Source organism: Branchiostoma belcheri, unplaced genomic scaffold (genome assembly GCF_001625305.1).
Source record: "Branchiostoma belcheri isolate BF01 breed outbred unplaced genomic scaffold, Haploidv18h27 scaffold37, whole genome shotgun sequence".
NCBI lineage: Eukaryota > Metazoa > Chordata > Leptocardii > Amphioxiformes > Branchiostomatidae > Branchiostoma > Branchiostoma belcheri.
In genome coordinates, this window is record NW_017803987.1 from 1,302,897 (window position 1) to 1,323,064 (window position 20,168).

Sequence of the window (20,168 nt, forward strand, 5' to 3'; positions counted from 1 at the left end):
AGAGCTATTAGTACTACAAATTTACCACAGATCCAAGAACAGATAAAACAGCGGAGTTTGTCTGATTTGCATCTAGCATCAACAACGGGACGTGAAAAGACGATCGCACGGGGGCGCCCGGAGGAAATTTGCATATTCATGAGCCCGCCGCCATTTTGTCCCCCTCGCTCACAATGCACCAATTACTACGCACTTGTTTGTTGCCTTTGTACTTATAAAACCCTGCCAGATGTTTTTATTTCAATCAAATTGTTACCAGACTGTTTAAATTCGCCCGTGAACTGTTTTTATTCCGTTTTTTTCAAAGAGTCTGCCCGCCAAGATATCTTTTTGCGAGTGGTAGAAATCTATTTGTTTCGCACGATTTAGCATAAACAATGGTGGACTAATGGTTAGGGTGGAGCAGTTCAAATGGCGGAAAACAATCTGGAATTTTCTTTCATATTTATACTCTGCTGTACAAGAGATCGATCGTGATAAGATTAATTTGCTGTTTACACACAGACCGAGCCGTGTGTTACTATTGCAGTCACTACGATTGTACAAAATGACTAATAAACTAGTAGATGTATAGTATGTACTAACTACATTTGCAAGTTAGTAGTAAAGACACCTAATACCAGCTAAAAAAGAACAAGAAATAATCTCGGTCATACCATGGAGGTAGAAAAACAAAAGGCCGCGGCGGGTGCTAAATACGTGCTCCCTCCTTTCTCTCTTTTACCTCCATGGTCATACCTTCAAGTACCAGAATTAGCAACCAAGGATTGAGGTGTTCAAAAACTCATTCTTCCGTAGAAACTATCACAGAGTGGCACTCGGTGTCACCAAGTACAGTAGGGGCATGCATCGTCATTTCAATAGATAAATGTTTAAAGTCATCGATGTTCAGAGGTTAGGTGTAACAAGCCGCGCCGCGTGCCTGCGAAGCTGGTGTGTTACGTGGTTATATATCGGCAGAGATACGTGGGACCATTGATTTGAAAATGCTCTCTAAGATTTTCAATTAAAAAAAAACGGTTTGCATGTAAATATGATATGAACAAACGTTGATACGATGTGTTTTTAATATGAAGTTTGATACTATCCCGGCATGCCACTCGGTCACTCACATGTCATTGCCCAAAGGTGAATGACCTTACGGTAGCAGAACACAGTACTTATCCGCGATGTTTTGGGGCCATTAAGGTGATGTTTACGGAGGAATTATCTGATTATAGCTTTTATGCCTGTCTCCATATACTGGAGGTATAAGGCAATACTTGGATGGGAGGGGCAATTTTTTGCTAAGAACTTATCAGGGAAAGGAGTCTTAAGGTTAAGGCAATATTTAGTGATGGGGGAGTTTATCTTAGATTATAACATTTAAATCACAGTTTCAAGAAACAGGCTTACGGCAATATTTGTCATTAATTTTGGGAAGAAAAGGCCGAGAAATGCCGCATACGAGCGGCAAGCACTGTACGCTTCTACCTTACATACTGAAGTACGAGCCTGGAAGTACGTGTTGCAATTCTGATTAATAACGCTAGGTGGCGCTGTGAGACCGTCGGATTACCGTGTTAAGGCAATGTTTATGGGTATGGAGTTATCTTTACCATCAGGAAGTCTCAGGCAATATTTGGCGGAGGGACATTTATTTTAGAGCTTTTTAAAGATAAGTATTAAGGATTCAAGACTTTAACGCAATGTTTTGGGATAAGAACGTTTTAAAGAAGAGTTTCAAGGAACAGCCCATATAAGGGAGCTGGCTATTCTAGTTAGAACCATAGTCAAGATATGGAAGTATTAAGGCAATATTTAAGGAGTGTTGAGATGTGAAAGTTTTAAGGCGATATTTAAGGGGCAATTTCTTAGAACCCTTAAGAGTCGAGATATGGAAGATACAAGGTGATGTTTACGGGGGAATTATTTGATTATAACTTTTCTTCCTAAGTGTCTCCATAAACTGGAGGTATAAGGCAATACTTGGATGGGAGGGGCAATTTTCTGCTGAGACCTTGCTTATCAGGGAAAGGAGTCTTAAGGTTAAGGCAATATTTGGGGTTGGGGGAGTTTTTTTAATCAGATTAGAACCTTTAAATCAAAGTTTCAAGGAACAGGCCTACGGAGATATTTGCCGTTAATTTTGGGAAGAAAAAGGCGAGAAATGCCGCATACGAGCGGCAAGCGCTGTACGCTTCTACCTTACATACTGAAGTACGAGCATGGAAGTACGTGTTGCAATTCTGATTAATAACGCGAGGTGGCGCTGTGAGACCGTCGGATTACCGTGTTAAGGCAATGTTTATGAGTATAGGGTTATCTTAACCATCAAGAAGTCTCAGGTGTTTTCAGGCAATGTTTGGTGGCGGAGGGACATTTATTTTAGAGCTTTTTAAAGGAAAGTATTAAGGATTCACTTTAACGCAATGTTTTCTGTATCTGTATCTGTATAGCCGGTATAACCGCCTTTCGGCGTAACACACCAGTTTTGTGGCCATTATCTGTTAAGAACGTTTTAATGAAGAGTTGCAAGGAACAGTTAGAACTATAGTCAAGATATGGAAGTATTAAGGCAATATTTAAGGAGGGTTATCACAGTTGAGATATGAAAGTTTTAAGGCGATATTTAAGGGGGCAATGTCTTAGAACTCTTAAGAGTCGAGATATGGAAGATACAAGGTGATGTTTACGGGGGAATTATTTGTTTATAACTTTTCTTCCTAAGTGTCTCCATAAACTGGAGGTATAAGGTAATACTTGGATGGGAGGGGCAATTTTTTGCTAAGAACTTATCAGGGAAAGGAGTCTTAAGGTTAAGGAAATATTTGGGGTTGGGGGAGTTTTTTTAATCAGATTAGAACCTTTAAATCAAAGTTTCAAGGAACAGGCCTCAGGAGATATTTTCCATTAATTCTGGGAAGGAAAAGGCGAGAAATGCCGCATACGAGCGGCAAGCACTGTGCACTTCTACCTTACATACTGAAGTACGAGCCTGGAAGTACGTGTTGCAATTCTGATTAATAACGCGAGGTGGCGCTGTGAGACCGTCGGATTACCGTGTTAGGGCAATGTTTATGGGTATGGGGTTATCTTAACCATCAAGAAGTCTCAAGTGTTCTCAGGCAATATTTGGTGGCGGAGGGACATTTATTTCAAAGCTTTTTAAACTTAAGTATTAAGGATTCAAGACTTTAACGCAATGTTTTGGGCCATTATCTTCTTTTCTAAGAACGTTTTAACGAAGAGTTGCAAGGAACAGGGGTTCGAAGCCCATATAAGGAAGCTGGCTATTCTAGTTAGAACCGTAGTCAAGATATGGAAGTATTAAGGCAATATTTAAGGAGGGTTATCACAGTTGAGATATGAAAGTTTTAAGGCGATATTTAAGGGGGCAATGTCTTAGAACTCTTAAGAGTCGAGATATGGAAGATACAAGGTGATGTTTACGGGGGAATAATTTGTTTATAACCTTTCTTCCTAAGTGTCTCCATAAACTGGAGGTTTAAGGCACTACTTAGACTGGAGGGGCAAATTTTTGCTAAGAACTTATCAGGGAAAGGAGTCTTAAGGTTAAGGCAATATTTGGGGTGTTTTTTTTTTTTTAAATCAGATTAGAACCTTTAAATGAAAGTTTCAAGGAACAGGCCTAAGGAGATATTTGCCATTAATTCTGGGAAGGAAAAGGCGAGAAATGCCGCATACGAGCGGCAAGCACTGTGCACTTCTACCTTACATACTGAAGTACGAGCCTGGATGTACGTGTTGCAATTCTGATTAATAACGCGAGGTGGCGCTGTGAGACCGTCGGATTACCGTGTTAGGGCAATGTTTATGGGTATGGGGTTATGTTTACCATCAGGAAGTCTCAGGTGTTTTCAGGCAATATTTGGCGGAGGGACATTTATTTTAAAGCTTTTTAAAGAAAAGTATTAAGGATTCAAGACTTTAACGCAATGTTTTGTGGCCATTATCTGTTAAGAATGTTTTAACGAAGAGTTTCAAGGAACAGAGGTTCGAAGCCCATATAAGGGAGCTGGCTATTCTAGTTAGAACCATAGTCAAGATATGCAAGTATTAAGACAATATTTAAGGAGGTTTATCACAGTTGAGATATGAAAGTTTTAAGGCTATATTTAAGGGGGCAATTTCTTAGAACCCTGAAGAGTCGAGATATGGAAGATACAAGGTGATGTTTAGGGGGAAATTATTTGATTATAACTTTTCTTCCAAGTGTCTAAACAGGCCTAAGGAAATATTTGCCGTTAATTTTGGGAAGAAAAAGCCGAGAAAGGCCGCATACGAGCGGCAAGCACTGCGCACTTCTACCTTACATACTGAAGTACGAGCCTGGATGTACGTGTTGCAATTCTGATTAATAACGCTAGGTGGCGCCGTGAGACCGTCGGATTACCGTGTTTTGGCTACTGTTTTAAGGCAATGTTTATGGGTAATAAGGGGTTATCTTTACCATGTGTTTACAGGCAATATTTGATGGCGGAGGGACACTTGTTTGCTTAGATGGGAGGGGCAAATTTTTGCTAAGAATTTATGAGGGAAAGGAGTCTTAAGGTTAAGGCAATATTTGGGGTGGGGAAGTTTTTTAAGTTTTAAGACAGGCTCAAGGCAATATTTGGGGTGGGGAAGGTTTTTTTTAAGTTTTAAGATACAGGCTTAAGGCAATATTTGGGGTGGGGAAGTTTTTTTAAGTTTTAAGATACAGGCTTAAGGCAATATTCGGGGTGGGGAAGTATTTTTCAAGTTTTAAGATACAGGCTTAAGGCAATATTTGGTGTGGGGAACTTTGGAAGCTTAAAGCAATGTTTGGGATGGGGAAGTTTTTTTTATAAGTTTTAAGATACAGGCTTAAGGCAATATTTGGTGTGGGGAAGTTTTTTTAAGTTTTAAGATACAGGCTTAAGGCAATATTTGGTGTGGGGAAGTTTTTAAAGTTTTAAGACACAGGCTTAAGGCAATATTTGGGGTGGGGAAGTTTTTTTTAAAGTTTTAAGACACAGGCTTAAGGCAATATTTGGGGTGGGAAAGTTTTTTTTAAGTTTTAAGATACAGGCTTCAGGCAATATTTGGGGTGGGGAAGTTTTTTTTAAGTTTTAAGATACAGGCTTAAGGCAATATTTGGTTGACAATTAATTAATGATAAGGACTCTAAAAGGAGCAGGTGTTTTAAGGCAAGATTTGGGGGAATTTTTTTTAAATCAGCTTTGAACATTTTATCAAAGTTTCAAGAAACAGGTTTAAGACAATATCTGGTTGGAATTTTCTACTTAAGACTTTCAAGAAGCAGAAGACAATATTTTAGGTGGGGGGAATTTTTTCAGCTTAGAACCTTTAACCAAAGTTTTAAGAAACAGGTTTAAGGCAAATTTGGTAGAGAGGTGCAATTTTCTGGTTAGAATTTGTGTATCAAATTAAGTTTTAAGGCAATATTTGGGGTCAGGGGGAATTTTTAAAATCAGTTTAGAACCTTTTAATCCAAGTTTCAAGAAAGTTTGATGCCAACTTTCCTCCTATGCTATCTAATGGAATTGTCCTTTTTTGGCCCTGCCTATATCTAAATCTAACTAATCAATGAATGACACAGGCACACAGGCCAAGGGGTTCAGGTTCGAACCCTGACCTTGATGACTGTTGATGACCTCCGCCCTCCATCAAGCCACCTTGTAGTCGGAGACACCTGTCCTGGGACCACCTGTTTCACCTGTCCTGGGACCACCTGTCTTGCTGCCACAGTCTTCGGTTTTACTTACCATGTTGCACAAGGTAACTGGACATGGTACAAAAACATAAACCACTGGTACTATAAACACTATACTGATCTAGACTGGCCTCCCCTGTACTTAAGGGCAGCTAATGAGACACGAAAACGATTTGATCTACATTAAAATAGTACGAGAATAAATTGCGAGAAAACATTGCGCTTGACTACCGTTTACAAGGGATGTAAAAATTGTCATAAAGTCAAAGTATTAGAATCCTCAGTGATCCTTACCATGAAAAGGCATTTTTAAGCATATCAAGAAATGCAAAGTACCATGTCCAGCCCTGTGCTCAATACCCATACCAACCATTCCTGATACTTGCATCACTGTCCTGGAAGCTGGCTAGTAAGAGGGTGGGGGTAAGGAAATAGAATATATGGAAAACCTGAAGTGTCCTGAACCCACAGACTGCACAAATTACTTACAGTTTATCTTAACAAAGTTTTCACAAGATTGTTGCTTCAAAAGCTGAAAAACAAAACAATCAGGCATTTTGGATTATAAATTCTAGAGGTTGATGGCTTGAATCCAAAGAAGCTGCATACAGTGCCCTACATCAGAATGGTAAGGAAAGCATTTTGGATCATTCTACTAGAGGTTGATGGTTTGAATCCACAGAATCTGCACACTGTGGTTGCCCTATGTGAGAACTGTAAGGAAAGCATTTTGGATTATGAATTCTACTACAGGTTGATGGTCTGCATCCAAAGATAAGCTGCATGCAATGCCCTACATAAGTCAGAATTGTCAAGAAAGCATTTTTGATAATTTTACTAGAGGTTACCATCATTGATGGTTTGAATCCGAAGAAAATGTACACAGTGCCCAAAGTCAGGATTGTAAGGAAAGCATTAAGATCATTCTACTTAAGGTTGATGGTTCAAATCTAAAGAAGCTGCACACAGTGCCCTAAATCAGAATAGTGAGGAAAGCATTTGTTAATCAGTCTACTAGAGGTTGATGGTCTGAATCCGTAGTGATGCACACAGTGCCCTGAGTGAGAATTGAAATATAAGGATCATTCTACTAGAGGTTGATTGTTCGAATCCAAAGCTGCACACAGTCCAAGTCAGAATTGTAAGGAATTAAGCATTTTGGATCATTCTTAGCTAGAGGTTGATCAGGTTCGAATCCAGAGAAGCTGCACACAGTCTGTGAGAATTACACATAGGAAGGCATTTAGGATTAGTCTACTTAGGTTGATGGTTCGAATCCAAAGCTGCACACAGTGCCCTACGGAGCAAGAGAGAATTGTAAGAAAGTCTTTTGTATCAATCTACTAAAATCATGGATTAAATGAATGGCCAAACAGAAGTGTACAATCAATTGTATTAAATACAACACAGCTACAGAACATTTTGTTCTGCAGAAACTCTCAGATATCAAATGAACATTATGATAGTACAGGACCTGAGACATCTTGACTGAAAAGAATAAGTTGTGGTTATTACAAGCAAATGAACAATATCAGCCTCAGTACAATTTACAGCAGTCTGTGGGTTTGCTGCCATTTTGTGCCAATTTATTGTAAGAAATTCACAATTTTTTTACAATTTGAGGTCATTTTCAGTCACCACTGCTGAGAGGCATTCAGTGTATCACTAGACTTAGCTTTAAAGATAGAGATAGCTTTAAACAAAGTCTAGAGCTAGAAGTTCAAGGGTTAGGTGTAACAAGTCGATCGGTGTAATATAGTCAGCTGCCGCCGCGCCGCGTGCCTGCAAAGCTGGTGTGTTACGCCGAAAGGCAGTTATACCGGCTATACAGATACAGGAGGGCCTGCAAGGGGGGATCCCGACAATGCTCTACGATGAATTCGGAACCTCTCGATTACGCTTTATGATAAATTCCAAGTGACCACAACGTATTACGTAGAAATAAAACGCCGAATACGCTCTACGCAAAAATATTAGAGCAGTCCGTCTACGCTCTACGTAGAATTAAAACGGCCGATTACGCTCTACGGAAAAGGGCTTGCGGGCCCCCATACAGATACAGACTGTTGCCACTGCGATGAATCTTGCACATTAGCAATAAGAATCTGTTCATATGGAAAAATATATCTGCATCCTCTCGCTCAGCCTTGAAGTTGTCTTGTACTTTCTGCTGCATACTTGAACATCTAAAATCACCTCTACTTAAATTTTTACAATACTGGACAATGTCCCTCCCTGGGTGTAATCACAGACCAGGGGGTCAATGACCTGGCGCAACCAGTGATGGTGATGCAAAAACAAAAAAGTGAGGCAATAATATGTCATCATACATGTACATATCACATTCACATTGTCTGGTTTGGTGCCCCCTATACTGGAGTGCACAGTTAAATGGTTATTGCATCCCTGTACTGGGATGCTATTATACTTGGCAACATAATGCCAATCATTCTGTAGGCTCATTGGCCCCTATACTGGGTACCATCTATTAGCTTAAGCAGACATCAACCTCAGTTTAATTAATTGATTTTTATAGCACATGATAGGTTCTAGTTATAATGCACATGGTAGCCTACGGCGATATCTGTCTTTTATGTATATCCTGGATAGAACTACGGCGATATCTATCTTTTATGTACAACCTGGATAGAACTACGGCGATATCTGTCTTTTATAAGTTGGTAGCCGTCAATCACTTTCTACTTAATCCAAACTTTGGTTGATGTCTGTATGTCAGTCTGAGGTGTTAAAGTGCAGTTTGTCTGCTGTGCGGCTGGGAATCACAGTGGCAGTGGTTTCGCTCCACCACGGCTACTCCGCACCACCACAGGACTAACAGCCAAGCCCTACTTTGCACAACATTATAGTGCAGATGATGTAACGACCTCACGATCTACAGCTAAAGCTAAGTGTCTATGCCGACTGTGCGCCAGAGCCCCTGTCGATTTGGTTACAAGCACCCCGGAACGACAACCAGGGAATCGGCCTCCTCCCACCACGGCCTCATCCACTCAGGTGTCACACGCTAACCCAGAGGTCACCCCTTCCTCGGAGCATGCTTAAGCGTTCGCAATGGTCTTCGCCACTCCTTCGAACAGGAAAGGGTTCCCTGGTCACTCCCATACCGATTGCTCGGTACTGCCGCTCGAATGCCTGAGTGACCGACAGTAATGCAACGGGCAGTCAGCGTACGCCCCGGTGAGCGGCCGAAGCCGCTCGTTGGGAACGCCACCTTCGTATCCACCAACAGGCAAAGGAGGTAATTTGTTACCAATGCCCCATGTCCGGGTGCAATCCGACTCTAACACACTCCCAGTATCCCAGTACTCATGGCACCGTGAGGTCGTGAGAAATTCAATTGTCAATAATATCATTATTCTTTTTAATAGAGTGTACCAGTGAGTACAGGACCTTTAAGAGTGTAGCCAGATCCACTTCAGGGACATACAGGTGACTACCCGCAACCAGCAAAACAGCCCCCGGTACCGCCTCGCCACTGGCGGTACCCAGCACAGGACTGCCTGGCTTTCCGTGATCATTCTGCCCCCGGCGCGATGAGTCCGGAATCAACCCGCAGGCGGTTGATGCGAACACGGGACAGCGATGTCCATTGACTGGCAAAATGAACGATTTGGGTGTATGATCCAGGTATGCGGCCCAGATGGTGCGACCATTAAACGCCACTCCAAGCCGTGGGCTTGGCCACCCTGCCCGGTCCCTGGAATGCCTGACCCGAAGTCACCCTGCATGTGAAAGTTTCACCCTCATCGTTCCGTACGATCGCACGATCCACCAAGCCAGTACGAGGACATGATCTCCCGCGGGCTCTCACACTCACGACAGGGGATAGCGCACAGATGCTAACAACAGCCTACCGTCTGACCAGTTTTGGAGCACCACGTATTTCTGGGCACTCACTGATATCCAAATGCACAGCAGGTTACTGCACCTGTTACCTCAGACGACATGTGTGCATATTAATTATATTTAGTTATATCAATTATACATTTTTATCAATGTAACTGTCGGCCTCTTGCTCCTGTACTGGAGCATAGAAACAAAACACACTCTCAGGCCATGCTGTCTTTTCCTGCCCCCTGTACTGGGGTGAAGATTTTAGGTGCTGTTCTATGTGACATTCTATATGGCTCCTATACTGGGATACCATCTATTGTTCAAACATGATCATACAAGCCAAAAACAGCAATCAGTTGCAATTACATACATCATAGCAGACATTTTATCATTATGTGTGCCATATAAATTGAGAATAAGACTTGATTAGTTGGGACATCTAAAATGTATCGAGAAAAACTTTCCATTATAAGTGCTCAGGTTTCTCTGCTTCATCCTTGAAGTTGTCTTCTTTTTGGCATACTTTCATGCAGGCGCAATAGTTTCATTTGCTGCCCCATATACAAGCATATATCAGTCAAACATGTACTTTCATGCAGGCGCAATAGTTTCATTTGCTGCCCCATATACAAGCATATATCAGTCAAACATGTACTTTTATGCAGGCGCAATAGTTGCATTTGCTGCCCCATATACAAGCATATATCAGTCAAACATGTAAAAATAATTGAAAAGTCATACATTGTAACTTGTAACATTGTAAATTGTAACGTATATCTCACTTGTCCCTGTACTAGGACACCTAAAACACATAATTTTTTTTTTTCAATTTCACAATTTCTGTCCTGAATCTACTATTATAATATCATAATGCTTCAGCAGCAGTGACTGTTGAAAGCTAATATGAGGTTTAGGTTGCAAAAATAATTATGTGACACAAATGGCAGTCAACAGGACACTTTTGCATGCAATAAAGTTATGAAGCAATGATAATGGTACCCAACTGGTATATTCTATTCTCCTTGGTATTAATTGGATCACTTATGTAGAGATTGCCAAAGTCTAAAAAAAGATAACTACCTACTTTACTACCTACCTACTGACCCTATTTTTTTCTGGACTGAAACAACAGGAAACACAACATTTTTCCTAGGCCTTACTTGTGTTCCAAATAAGAGGCTTACAATTGTGATGAAAGGATAAACTGTGGATACAACATGCCAGTGATGCATTAACAAGTGTCAACTTGAAAGGATATGCAAAACGCAGCGCAATATTCTGCCTCCAAATGCCATGCCACATCGGTAGTGTTCTTGCTGTTTGCAGCCAATGAGATACATTGTAGCTGTGCACACGTTGGACCTGTAGTTAACACAGCATTTAACAAAAGCTATTCCAAAAATGATATATGATAGAAAAAAAACTGTTGTTATCATTACCTATGCCTTTTGTATGGGTCAGAATCATGGATTATGAATATGTCACATTCTAGAAAACTAAACGGGACATACACAAAGATGTTGCGAGTGGTTTTCAATACACCATGGTGGAAACATACTACCAATGAACAGTTATATGGTTCGTTACCAAATGTGACTACAGTAGTTAAATGTCGACGACTCAGCTTGGCCGGCCATATTGTACGTAGTGAAGAACCAGCCGGTAGGCTTCTACTCTGGAACCCTGACACAAAAAGAAGAGTTGGTCGGCCAAACGTAACACTTAAGAAACTTATAGAAACTGAAACAGGCTTGCAGGGCCTGGAACTTATCACTGCGATGAAGGACAGAAAGTTGTGGAGGTCTAACATTGTATGCTTCAACTCTTTGGATGATGATTAATGATGATGATGATATTGGTATAACTACACCAAGACTTTTTGCTGCATGTTCTAGCCATTATAAAATACTGTAAATCTTGACATGATTCTGGTGATTATAATTTTCATGGCGACCTCAAAAAAGCCTACCAAATCTAGCCACCATAACAAAATCATGGTGCTAGGAATACTTGTTTTCTTTGTATTTATACTGTACTACAGAATTTTTTCAAACTTAAACAAACTTAATGAATCAATTTACAGCAATGCATTTTGCACAATTCAGGCATCATCTGTGCTATGGGTAAAAGAGAGCTTATAGTATTTCTTAAATGAGTAAGAAATGGTCTAGCAAAACCTGCTGGCATATGCGGTGCAGTATGTCTTCTCTCCATTTGGCTTCACTGTGCTACAAGAAAAATGAAAGGGTTTTTGTTTGTCCTTGGATGTCTTACAAAATTGTGTATTTTCAGCACCAGGGACAATTGTGTTTGTGTGTGGATCGTGTTCAGCACCAGGGACAGGTGTGTTTGTGTGTGGATCGTGTTCAGCACCAGGGACAGTTGTGTTTGTGTGTGAAGGGTGTTCAGCACCAAGGACAGGCATGTTTGTGTGTGGATGGTGTTCAGCACCAAGGACAGGTGTGTTTCTGTGTGGATGGTGTTCAGCACCAAGGACAGGTGTGTTTGTGTGTGGATGGTGTTCAGCACCAAGGACAGGTGTGTTTGTGTGTGGATGGTGTTCAGCACCAGGGACAGGTGTGTTTGTGTTTTGCTGATGTTCAGCACCAATGACAGGCATGTTTATGTGTGGTTGATGTTCATCACCAAGGACAGGTGTGTCTGCCTGTGTGTGGATGGTGTTCAGCACCAAGGACAGGCATGTTTGTGTGTGGATGGTGTTCAGCACCAAGGACAGGCATGTTTCTGTGTGGATTGTGTTCAGCACCAGGGACAGCCATGTTTGTGTGTGGATGGTGTTCAGCACCAAGGACAGGCATGTTTCTGTGTGGATTGTGTTCAGCACCAGGGACAGGCATGTTTGTGTGTGGATGGTGTTCAGCACCAAGGACAGGCATGTTTGTGTGGATGGTGTTCAGCACCAAGGACAGGCATGTTTCTGTGTGGATGGTGTTCAGAACCAAGGAGAGGCATGTTTGTGTGTGTGTGTGGATGGTGTTCAGCACCAGGGACTGGTATGTTTGTGTGTGGATGGTGTTCAGAACTAAGGACAGTCTTTTGTGTATGCAAAAGATGCAAATGGCAGTGAACAAAACGGTTATTGTGATAAATGACCATGCCTACCAACTGTAAGGCTGGGATGTAGTGGTGCTGAATATTCTTTTTAGCTGGGAGTCTCCTTCAAAATGCTCAATGCATATTCCTTGCCCCCTCCTTGCCGCTTGTTGTGTCAAAACCTGCAAAGAACAAAAGAAATTTGAACAGCATCTGAAGATCAAGCTGTTTAAATATTTCACATTAGCTTCTTAGCTTTATACTTGAGGGGTCCATTTGAAAATTATATTTAATACACTAAATTTCTGTATATATAAGATTTGCACATCCGGCATGTTGTATTACGTGTGTTTGTTAAACATGCTACTTAAACATTTTACCCACCAAAAACCTGGTCGCTGAGATTCATATGTTAAATTACTATGACGTCCTGCTTGACATTTTCACATATTATCACGTGAAAAGGTACCAAAAACACAAAACATTTCCTCAGCATTCATTGCTTAGGTCACTAAGATTGTGTTATCGACTTTTGTGCGCAAAATAACTAGACTCGACACGGCTCGAAATTCATTTTTGGGAATAGGTGCACTGGTGCACCTAACCTAAAAAAATTTAGGTGCACAAAAATTTTTTGGGTGCACAAAACCTACCAGTAATTGCAGGCTTACTTGCTCCTCTTCTGAGCTTGAATCTGAAATGTGAGCTAACTTCAAAATCTTGTACTTTAAACAAGTACAACAAAGATTTTCTGACACTTAAATGCCAAGAATATCGAGTATTACTGTATACATTTAATATGTACAAAAATACCTACAAAAATATTTGGGTGCACCAGTGCACCCACAGAAAAAAAATGGGTGCACATCTGCAATTTTGGATGCACGAAGGTGCACATGCACCCAGTATTTCAAGCCTGTTAAACATGCTACTTAAACATTTTACCCACCAAAAACCTGGCCGCCGAGATTCATATGTTAAATTACTATGACGTCCTGCTTGACATTTTCACATATTATCACGTGAAAAGATACCAAAAACACAAAACATTTCCTCAGCATCCATTGCTTAGGTCCCTAAGATCGTGTTATCGACTTTTGTGCGCAAAATAAGTAGACTCGAGGTAAATTTATGTCGTCAAACGACAGAAACTCGAGCTGCGCCAAATGTTAACAAGAGGCATGTCTGCCGAGTTTTCCCCAGAAATTGCCATGAAAAATATCTCAACAGGACAGAAAATTACCACAGAATTTCAAGACAAACATACGAAGAACATGTTCTAGACTGTTGTGAACACACTAAAGGTACTTCTACGCTAAATATTTCGCTCAGAAATGGCAGAGGAGTCTTCAACAATCTTACCTACGTCACACCACGTAAAACTCGGCCCGGCTGCACAGTTGTCCGGTCTTCCCTGCATTGTCGTTGTCTTTTTGGTAAAATTACCGTAAAATGCCCCGTAATTTTTCAATCTGCCAGTTGTAGAAGACCTTTACTGCATATTTTGACGAAAACTTGCCCGCAATAATGGAAAGAATAATGATTTTGAACAATTTTCCACAGAGCGTCCAAATCCTCGTCTGTACGTGTTCACTGAAACTGGGTGGTTGTGAAGATGACGTCATATGGCCAATGGAAAATTACTGAAGATAATTTCAAACAAATCTTGTTGTTATTTTTACATTCATGACAATTTTCTCGTTTGAGGATGTATTTATGGAGGTTTAGAAATATTGGCGTCTTTTTTTAAATATATTTTTGGAAAAAAGTGTTCGGCACTGGTATCATACCGGAGTTGTTTTAGGTCTCACATCGAAGTTTCACAGTAGGAACATTGACTTTATCTTGGGCCACAGCAAGTAATTTTTATGGATGACATTAGCGAGCGCATTAATTTTCGCCTGATTTTGAAAAAAAAAGAACAAGAAGGGGAGTTGGCCAAAGAGAGCCACTAACTTTCCACCAAGGAGTTTAAAATACTGGAATTTCATCGTGTATGTACAAAATGAAAAGTTATAACGATATTCTTGTACATACAACTAATTCTAAGTACATATAACTTCACACTATTTTTTTTTACAACAGGCCCACACAAAAGCTCCTCCTAGCGAGAAATTCTATAATTGAGCCTCGCCCTGGTCAAGGACTGGTTTGTACAGAAGCGCCTTCCAGCGACAAGAAATGGTACTTTAGCCCTGCGCCAACGACTCAATCTAATCATATGGAAGACTACACCAGATAAATTATTTGCATATATGACCACCAACCATGTACCAACGAAGATTATAGGCCACTCCTGCCTTTCCATACGGACTGAATCGAATTTGAGTTAAATTCAAGTCCAATTTGACCCCTGAACACACCCTAAATATCACTGACCTACTCGCAACCACAAGCCAACCCTTCCCCAACCATGATCTAACCTCACGTCATATTCGGCTAGGTGTGACAGGGGCTTTGACTATAGAAAACTGTGTTCTGCTACCTCAATGGTTTACCGTGATAACACCAGTACGTTAATATGATAATAATGAATGGCATACCTTGATAATTATAAGTTTTTCGGACCATACCTTTAAATTTACTCAAACGAGACAGTGTTTACAGTACAGAGGCACATTTAATTTATTTACCCATTTAGCCCGTGTGGTTAGGGACAATACTACGTCCTTGGAGACTGACGTCACATATGCATGGTAACATCATTAGGTTAAACTACAACCATGGCCTGGGAACGAGATCCTATGCAAGAGATCTAGAGCAAAGCTTCATGGGTAAACACAGATCACGTGAGTTGTACTGACAAGCTTGCCGGCGAATTTTGAAATGATTTTATGCTGTATTGACTTTTTTTAGAAGAAATACTAGAAAATGTCCACTTGTTTTGATGTAACCTGTACTCTGACTAGAGTATTTAGTCAGAAAGAGACCTTTCATGGAATCATTTTCGAGGCTGTGATAGGGGTTTTGTGTACTAAAACGTAAAGTCAACTTAAAATGCCAAGAGGCTTTCACGGGGCTCTCTGAGTCTTCAATTGCAGATTCTGGGATACTCCTTAACTTCCACTGCACGAAATGGCCTCGGATTATAGCGAATCCTGAAGATCCGAAATCGTGCATCATGATGGATACATAGCAAATCCGGAGAAATCCGCAATCCTTGCTCGAATACGAAGTCGCACTGCAGGTCCGACAATTCCGGCACCGTATACGTCCGGATCCGCGAGAAAAACACAGATACAAATTTGATATTCGCAAGGAACCTTCTTTCTCAGATATGTTATAAGTCTGTTTTTTTGGGGAGTCTGGAGTTGCCTCGGATCCTGACAGATATAGTAAATACCAATGTAGGCGTCGTATGTACTACCACGGATTTCAGCAAATCCGGATGCCGGGAATTTGACGGATTCTAAAATAACCCACAGGGTACTGCTGCTTTGGATTTCCCACAGTTTCCGAACAAAATGACAGAAAGCGAGATTTCGCGGATCTCACTTCCGCAGATCCGAACAAGATACCAGAAGCGGGATTTCGCAGATCTCGCTTCCACAAATCCGAAAGTGATATCAGCAACGGGATTTTGCGGATCTCAGAATTTCGCACTTGGCACACATGCTAGTATATCCCGAGTCCCGCAGCACCGAAAAAGATGCCAAAAGCAGAATTTTACGGATCAAGGTTCTATGGATCCGATAAAGATACCCGAAGCGGAACTTCACGGATCACGGTTCTGCAGATCCGAAAAATACCGGAAGCGGGATTTTACTGATCACGGTTCTTCAGATCCAAAAACGATACCAGAAGCGGGATTTTGCGGATCTATCTTCCACAGATCCGAGAGAGATATACCAGAAACGCAGGGAATTTTGTGAATATCAGAATTTCGCACTTGACTGACTCTTAGTATGGATTCGCATGGATTCCAAGTTTCACAGATCCGAAAAAGATACCAGATGCAGATTCGCTTCCACAGATCCAAAAAGATTCCACTTGGCATTCGTATGACCTCATATGGATTACGAATCCCGCAGATCCGAAAAAGATACCAGAAGAGGAATTTTTCTGATCTCGCTTGCAGGAAATCTGGAATTTAGCAAACTTACCACATATAGCATGGGTAATACTATCTTCAGAGTTTAAACAATCTGCATCCCTTATAATCGGGTACCTATTAAACACGTACATGTAACTTTCTTGAGGAAGGCAATGAAAGGAAGCAAAGTCTAAATGATGCATCTGATTGGCCAGCGAGCGTACGCATGCGTACTGTGTTGGCGGTTAGAATGAAACCGTTAGGAAAGTTGGCTTCGATGCAGGGGAAAACTAGAGAGAAATCAGGAGTTTGTATCGCTTTTTTTCGTGATACCATGATGACATAACCAGTCTACCATGATCGGCCATCGAGTTTGGAAAGGATTGAGAGTGTTTGGACAGGAGGGAGTGTGATGTCAATTCAAACGCACAGAATAGTGACGTTGGTAGCAAACTTCGGCGCCCCCTCCCCCTTGCACGGCGGCCCTGCGCACTTGATCCAACACATCGGGCGTTTGGTAAGTTCAGTTATCATACCTATTTGGTTATTGATATGTCGCTGCCAGAAATATTATAAAATCTCTGTAACTAGCCTGCCCCCTCCACATTATAGATGAAAGGCTTTTAGGGGCTTGTGTTTGTAGAGTAGCAACTTCATACTTTCTAACGGTCAATAGGCATTGGGTCCGGGCCAATCTCGCCTTGACAAAAATAGGGAGCAGTTTAAAAAAAGTGTTCAGTTTTTTTTTTATTGTATTCAGGTATAGTCGATTTGTCAATACATGTATTATATGTCTGGTAGAAATTTTGATCAAGTTATATGTTACTTTTTGTCTATTGAAGCATGGTGGAAGATGCCCAACTTTTCTGACAAATGTAATTTGCAAACAGCAGGGAGTACTACAGGCGGAGCCTCCTCATCTCGAAGACGTTTATATAAAGACAAGGGACGTTTTGTCACCTGTGTATTTGTTTACCTTTTTATACCTCCAGGATGTATGTGACAAGGTTTTGCTCGTCTGTCTTATGATGTATTAAATGATCCATGGCTTTTTTGCCAACAGAAACTGGATCATCGCCTTGAAGGTGAAGAAACCATACAGTAAGCGGCTCAAGCTCAAGCTGCAGCGCATACTGAGTCCGGATTACACGCCACGAGTCATTTTATGATGGAAATGGAAATCTTTTTTTACTAAGGCCATTCTTTGGCTGCCCACATGTGCAAAATACAAAAAGTGAGCCGGACCAAAAAAAATGAAACTTCATACTTAAGTGCACAGGTAAAACGGTAGTAACTAAAAAGAGGGTACCTGGCCCAGTGACCCTTCTTCCACTTCCAAGTCTAAAAATCCCATCTTGTTAGAGTTGAATCAATGAATTTCTAAATGTTAACTTAGGTCTAGTATTATTTCTGGTGAATTTTCTGAGGCCATTGAAACTCGTTCACCATGATTTGTGTACGAATATGTACCCCAAGTTCACTCTTTGGGGGTAACATTTCAGTGGACAGAAATGTTTGTTACAGTTTTTTGTTAGTAGTACTATGATTTGTGTATGGATATGTACCCCAAGTGTAAGGACATAGCTCACTATTTTAGGGTAACTTTGGGAAGAAATGTTTATTACAGTTTTTGTTTGTTCACTATGATTTGTGTATGGATATGTACCCCAAGTGTAAGGACATAGCTCACTATTTTAGGGTAACTTTGGGAAGAAATGTTTATTACAGTTTTTGTTTGTTCACTATGACATCAAGTGTAAAGGCATAGCTCACTGTTAGGGGGTAACGTTGGACACAAATGTTTGTTACAGTTTTTGTAAGTGGTAATAAAATTTGTGGATAACTATGTACCCCAAATGTAAGGACATAGCTGTCCACTTTAATAGGAGTGGTAATTGAACACGATATGTTTCAGGCTATATTGTGTATTGATAATAAACAATTTAGTTGCAGGAGCTCCTATTAAGCCTGTACGTATCCGAATGTATCCTGAATGGGAACATGGTAAAGGTATTTAAAGTTCAAATCCTGAGGTACGCATTTGTCAGGGGTCATTTCTGTACGAATCCCGGGCAAATCCGAGCGTCTGCTGTGTGGAATATTCGGATTTGTACGGAATAGGCTCCGGATTGCAGTAACCGATGTTTCGGATTTCTGACGGATTCCATTCCGTGATCCGCCCAGTATCCGCTTGTATCTGCCAACAATTCCGGAAAATCCCGGTACGCATCTGCCAAGATCCAAATTCTTTTCTGTGCGTATCCTGGCAAAATCCGAACGTATCCTGTGTGGAATATTTACTACAAGGATCCCGTTTTTCCGGATTTGTACGGAATAGGTTCCGGATTGCAGTAACCGATGTTTCGGATTTTCTGGCGGATTCCATTCTGATCCGTCAGTATCCGCTTGTATCTGTCAGCAATTCCGGAAAATCCCGGTACGCATCTGCCAAGATCCAAATTCTTTTCTGTGCGTATCCTGGCAAAATCCTAACGTATCCTGTGTGGAATATTTACTACAAGGATCCCGTTTTTCCGGATTTGTACGGAATAGGTTCCGGATTGCAGTAACCGATGTTTCGGATTTTCTGGCGGATTCCAATCTGATCCGTCAGTATCCGCTTGTATCTGCGAAAAATACGGACAAATCCCGGTTCGTATCTGCTAGGATCCGAGGCCATTTCGTGCAGTGTTCCTTTAACGTTTATTCTTTTTCACATGCTAAAGGTGACGTAGCATATTATTATTATTATTATTATCATTACTATTATTTTATTATTATATACAACAGAACATGGCTGATCGACTGGATTGTTGTTTAATGGGTGATTTATTTCTGCTGTTGGCACTAGCAAATAGAAACAACTAATGAAATACATGTAGAAGACTCACGTTACAATACATATAGCAACAGTAGATCTCTCACATTTTAATCTTGTTGCACCAGTACTACATGTAGTATACTGTTCTAGCCGAAGCTACTGTTGTTAATATGAGCGTGTTTTTATATTTAATCAGCGCTTTTATGTAAATATTTAACGTTGTCAAATGCCATAAGACGGTACGTATATTCCGTATATCCAGAAAGACGTTAAACCCGTTCTAAATGGCACGGTACAAATTATAGCACTTGGAATGTCCTTGTTTAAACCGCATTGAGAGGCTTTGATTTATTTACCTTTTTAACGGTGTTGCTCAATGCAAGGCCAAATGTCATCTTCTAGTGACTGATCCACTAGATGGTACCACAGATATATATGACTATGCCAAAAGATTGTAGTTGATGTTTATTTGTGAATGTTTATTTTACGCTGTCTGGTAGAGGTTTTGAGTTTTGAATTTTACTTTGCTGGCCGCGTCCGCCATTTTGTTTGACACAAACAAAATGGCGGACGCATACAACCAAAACTTTGTTTTATTCTTTGCCATTCCGTTGTAATTCATCTCATTTCATTTCCCTCCGATGTTTGGCGTTTTCAAGGTCTATTTTGTACAGGGCCATTTTGAACGCACGTGTAACGTTAAGTCT

The 20,168-nt window shown here is 40.8% G+C and overlaps 1 protein-coding gene across 1 annotated transcript; it reads right to left on the bottom strand.

The window, feature by feature from the left end:
- Positions 1 to 10,428: 10,428 nt before the first annotated feature.
- LOC109476376 lies at positions 10,429 to 14,211 on the bottom strand. Its single transcript, XM_019777310.1, has 4 exons — positions 13,970 to 14,211; positions 13,261 to 13,301; positions 12,677 to 12,789; positions 10,429 to 10,915 (listed from the first exon to the last, which is right to left on the bottom strand). The coding sequence occupies exons 1-4, from the start codon at positions 14,025 to 14,027 to the stop codon at positions 10,795 to 10,797; spliced, it is 333 nt and encodes a 110-aa protein (XP_019632869.1). The 5' UTR covers positions 14,028 to 14,211; the 3' UTR covers positions 10,429 to 10,794.
- Between the last annotated feature and the right edge of the window lie 5,957 nt (positions 14,212 to 20,168).

Coding starts and splice junctions, on each gene's coding strand:
- LOC109476376 (XM_019777310.1), bottom strand. CDS start 14,027: ATGCAGGGAAGACCGGACAACTGTGCAGCCGGGCCGAGTTTTACGTGG. Junction 13,302..13,969: donor TTTTACGTGGTGTGACGTAG/GTAAGATTGTTG, acceptor CTCACATTTCAG/ATTCAAGCTCAGAAGAGGAG. Junction 12,790..13,260: donor AAGTAAGCCTGCAATTACTG/GTAGGTTTTGTG, acceptor TGTTCTTTGCAG/GTTTTGACACAACAAGCGGC.